This window comes from Stomoxys calcitrans, chromosome 1, assembly GCF_963082655.1.
Source record: "Stomoxys calcitrans chromosome 1, idStoCalc2.1, whole genome shotgun sequence".
In the NCBI taxonomy this organism is placed as follows: domain Eukaryota; kingdom Metazoa; phylum Arthropoda; class Insecta; order Diptera; family Muscidae; genus Stomoxys; species Stomoxys calcitrans.
This window is the reverse complement of record NC_081552.1, coordinates 71,640,866-71,645,826: the sequence shown is the minus strand read 5'-3', so window position 1 is coordinate 71,645,826 and position 4,961 is coordinate 71,640,866. Positions and strand designations below refer to the sequence as shown.

General features: G+C 38.9%; 1 protein-coding gene across 1 annotated transcript; it reads right to left on the bottom strand.

The window, feature by feature from the left end:
* Window positions 1-598: 598 nt before the first annotated feature.
* LOC106088057 (protein FAM91A1) lies at window positions 599-4,305 on the bottom strand. The gene is made up of 2 exons (XM_013253354.2): window positions 1,904-4,305; window positions 599-1,840 (listed from the first exon to the last, which is right to left on the bottom strand). The coding sequence occupies exons 1-2, from the start codon at window positions 3,774-3,776 to the stop codon at window positions 774-776; spliced, it is 2,940 nt and encodes a 979-aa protein (XP_013108808.2). The 5' UTR covers window positions 3,777-4,305; the 3' UTR covers window positions 599-773.
* Window positions 4,306-4,961: the final 656 nt, after the last annotated feature.

Genomic DNA, 4,961 nt, shown 5'->3' with positions numbered 1-4,961 from the left:
GATTATGAGAAAAATCCAGTGTTCATTTGTTAACCAATTCTCTTAGAGTTGGCAAGAAAGATTTTCTTATGACTCTTAATATTACTGGAAAAATTCATAGAAATCGGTTCAGATTTAGATATAGCTGCCATATATGTATATCGCCCGATTTTCACGTCTAGAGCCACTGCAAACACCCCACTTTTGCCTTTTCTTACTGGTTAAAATTAAATTATTATATTTTTAAATTTATCATTATTTATTTTTTTTTTTATTTAAATATTTTTGAGTTTGCGAAGTGTGCAATTTTTTTTTTATTTTTTAAATTATTATAATTTAGAATTAAAATTTTTCGTAATATTATTTTCTCTTTTTCCGTTTTATTATTTCTTTTTATTTTACACGATTTTCTTTTTGTCTTTTGTTTTCCTTCACTGTCCATTGATTTTTACAAATGTTTAATGGGAAAACATATTCTGCAAGACAGCTAAAGTATTATTATTTTCCTAAAAGGTTTTCACGAAATTTTCAGAAAAAAATCTTACTATCAAATTGCAACAATACTTTTGCCTCTCCTAAACACTTCAAACCGCAAGCAATCCCTCGGAAAAAACTAACCTTTCATCTTTGCTTTCATTTTTGTATCATCATACTTTATTGCTACCTTAGAAAAACTTAAAAATGCGTTTTTCTCAACAACAACAGAAAAGGGGGAAAAAAATAAACAAAAAACTGTGATTAAACTCATTCTTACTCTCTCACTTTCATTGTGACTGTGTTTGCGCGCCACTGCTTTATCTGCCATTCCAATAGCAAACCTTACCATTTTCAAAGGCCAAATTAATACGTGGATGTGGTAGATGTTTGCCAATTTTCAATTGCTCTACATGTTCATCCTCAAAGTACAAGCATTGTTTTAGGAAATTATAAAATTTCTCAGACATTTCCGAGGACATGCGTGGCAATTCCTTTAGGTTATCTTCTGAAGATAAATTTCTAACAATTTGCTCGCAAATTCTTGTATTGGTGTCTACATCAAAGAGCGGCACACCAAAATTGACATCCAACAGGGTCCATTCCTCGGCCGTGTCTTCTTCCTCTATGGTCTGTTGCATTTGCTGAATGGTCTCACGATCCAAGGGTATTTCCACCGAACCCTGTGATACCAATTCCATTTTCATATTACAATTGGCCAACTCAGAAGCCAACAGCTCATTGCAATCCTCGGAAGTATAAACTGCCGATGGTTCGTTGCTATTATGTGTGTTGCTGGCGAAATAGTTTTCATCCGGTGTCTTTAGATTATGCTGGGGAGAATTAGAGGGTCTGGTAAAACTACATACCTCCGTTTGATCGGGCGACAGTAGGTCTTTGGGCTCAGATTTCTCCTCCTCCAATTTTACTTTATTTGGCACAATTTCTTTAGGACTATTTTCTTTTTTCACAGCTTTTAATTTGCTACGTGGATGTCTTAGACGAACCTCCAATTCGTATTGTTCACATCCTATGTCGGGTACTCCTGTGTTGACAAATGTCACATAGCCACAATGATGTTGCAAATCCAGATGTTCCTGTAGCTTCAGCACAGCTTTGTGAGTTGCCCATTTGTTTTGCTCCTTGTCCTTGGTGTTAAAGGGAAAGGCTTCATAGCGTAACTCGCCAGGAGTACGTATGCCATAGCCTTGCAGAAGGATGCAACCATTTTTCAGTTGATCATTTAGATTGCGGAAATTTTCACTGTTAATCACATAAGAGTCGGAATGTAATATATTCACCAATAGCTTGCCATAACCCAAGAAAATTCGGGGTAATGCCTTTAAAACCGTTCCACGGCAAAGGAATAAAGAAGGCGGGCCATAGCCTACAACAAAAGATATCCAAGTCAAAGAAAATCCTTTGAAATACCCTCTCTCATGTTACCTACCTGTGATATGATTATAGAACAACTTGGTCCACATATGGGAATTATCCGATGAGCGATAAAATTGCCCAAAAAAGGGTATGGAAAACAAATGCGACATAGAGGCAGTTAGGGGAGTTGATGATATTATAAATTTGTATTTCTTCTCCAGCAGCCGATCTCTGGTCTTTTGGTCTAGACATTCCAAGCATTCCAGCCTCAGAAGATCCAAGCCGCCCGGCAATAAATGGCGCAATGAGCAAATGGTCGATCGTAAAATTACGGCGTGAGCAAAATATCTTGACACATCACCCTCTCCCTCGGCATCCAGCAAGGAGACCTTCTCCAGTTCGGCCAAAAATGTATCCATACTTTCTTCGCACAGCTTGCCCACCTCAAACATAGTAACGGCATGATTTTTCAAGCCCGGCGAAAGATTTCCCATCATCAAAAAGGCCGTCAGTGTCGAGTCGAATAGGAAGCCCACACGTTTGCCAGTTTTAGGGAAACTATCTGTGGGCGTAATGGGCTCTTTTAAACTGGGTTTTGTGGTGGTCTCTGATAGGTCATCAACCTCTGATGACAAATCAGGATCATCGGAATTCTGTTGTGGTGAGTCTTTGGTCGCCGGCTGTGGAGAAGGTGTGGGCATATTGGCAAAGCTGAAATCACTGGTATTGCCATCTGACGACAAATAGCCAATTGAGCTGGAATCTTTGTCTTTATCCTTGTCCTTGTCTTTATCCTTCTCTTTGATATCTTTTACTTCCTGTCTTGCTTTTAACGGCTCAACCGAGGAAGCACCACCATCAACATCATTGTTAATGAAGTTATTATAGTTTAAGGGCGTTATTTGGGGAGCCTCTTTGGCCAAAGCCTGTTCCCGTTTATATTCATCCCAGGACTCATGATACTTTGTCTCTGCCAAAGGGCTATCCAAAGCCGACTCTTTGAGTTGAGCAAAACCCAAACGGCAGAAAAGGCTAACGGCTTGCTTAACCAAATCCAACTCCAATTGCAACATTTGGGACAATTCCAAAATGGTCATGTGTTCGTCAGCACTAACAAAGATTTTGTACAAAAGATTCTCAAAATAGTCGCCACTCACTCGATTCATAACAAAATTCCGCAAAGGTGGTATGGAGATCTTATCTTCTCCCGAAATGGGCACATCCAAATAAATCAAACCCTTGCGGTACAGGCTATGTACAACATGGTAGTCGCATTTTCCTGCAGTTTGCGAGCCAAAGTCAATTAAATCATCGATCAGGCTTCTCTCTGCCGCCGTTACATATCTTATATCAGCCTCCAAGACAAAGCCCACTTCCACACGCCACCAGGGCTCTATGCGGATACGTTGGGGAAACTTTGGTAAATATTCCAAGGGATTAGGTTTTGCAGTGAATAGCAAAGCCCGTGTTGTGTTTGTCTTTAGCTCGCTGATCAAAGACAAATATTCATTTCTTCCTATACCCAGTACCCTCAAACAATCGGCGGCGGTAAAATTTGGTAGAGTATCATAGCTCTTGTCATTTTTCAACAACTGCGACAGCACATCCAGATAATAATTGAATGGGGTCACTCGTAACCCTTTGGTCACTATATCGGCCAAATGGTAAGGAAACAGGCCCAAAGTGTTTATGGACTTTTGCACCAACAACTCATAGTAACGTTGCTCCTTGCGAAAGATTTTGTTAACCAAATTTCCACGGAACCTTAATTGGTTCTTGAGACTGTAATTGAAAACGTACTTCTCGTAGTCACGCTGATTATTATGGAATCTGTTGCTCAAATGGACGGGTAGATTATTCCATGCTACGCCTTTGCGTACGCTATTGGCAATATCTTCAGCAATTTTTTCACTGCTCATGTTTCGAGATGAGAGTGGTGACTTCATACAGTATTTTTGAAAAATATTCCTAGCTAACGCTTAGCGTTCAAGCTATTTTCATGATGCACTCTAAGCTATATTCACTTTTTGCGAAAAACGCTTCCAAATTTTCAAATTTTTATTTTTTTCTTAAGAATTTCCAATTTTTATTTTTACGTGGTATTGACAAAACACAGCTGTTTCGAATGACAGATGAGATATTCAGGTGACTCATAATGTTGCCACATTATTAGTTTAAACTGCAAGAGAAGGAATTCATTGATAGCGGCGACGATTTGGGTGATTAAAGCGACTGTTAGAGAGAGCTGTAAAATATCTACTTAAGTTTATTAGCCCGACCGGGCACGAGATAGCTATGAGCACCACATAGGCTGGAACATTGAGTCCGATCAGTGTAGTGTTCATTACTGTCACGAGAAGCTTATCTGAGAGCTACCGGGTCCACAGGTTGCGAATAGTGGAATGCTCCATATGGAGTAGCTGCAACGGCGTATTGGAAATTTATTATTATCCTTTTGGGTTAATAATAAAGCAGTGCAATTTGTAAATAATATTTAACAGGAAAATTATATTTGAATGTTTAAAATAAGATGTCAGACAACAGAAAAGATGTCAAAACAACAGACAAAAACAATTTCATAGATAATGTGACTGAAAATTATTTCTATTTTATAAAGTGATTTATAACAAGTAGAACAATATTCCAACACGGCGGTCGCGTACCATCAGAGCGGAGAGTCTCAGTGGGAGGTCGGGCGGCACCGGCTCTTGCACAAATACTGAGTGCCTATGATGCTCGATATAACAAGGCAGGTTTTTGGCGCATTAAAATAAACAATGGCCACCATATTCCCGCGGCGATCGGTCCTTTGGACCGGAACAAGTTTGCTAACCTACATGAGCTTAACGAGGATCACCACCTCCACATGAAAATGGGGCAACAACAACAACAAGGTTATTAAAATAAGGTTGCAGCTATCCTAAATGGTATTAGGTATTAACCTAAATAAAACGCCGTTTTTAAAGCCACCACCCTGGGGAGTATTCTAATTGCGTCACTTCAAGGCTGATACTATGTTCCTTTTCGCATTGAAAATCAAAATTTTTACCCAATTACTGTTTGAATCATTATTCTCAATTATTCAAATTCTCTTTTAGAAAATTGTTGTCCTAAGTTTCAACGCTATTAAA

What these genes read in the sequence shown, in the direction of transcription:
- LOC106088057 (XM_013253354.2), bottom strand. Translation starts at nt 3,776, where the DNA reads ATGAAGTCACCACTCTCATCTCGAAACATGAGCAGTGAAAAAATTGCT. An exon ending in GTTCTATAATCATATCACAG is followed by an intron (nt 1,841 to 1,903) that starts GTAGGTAACATG and finishes CTTTTGTTGTAG; the next exon opens with GCTATGGCCCGCCTTCTTTA.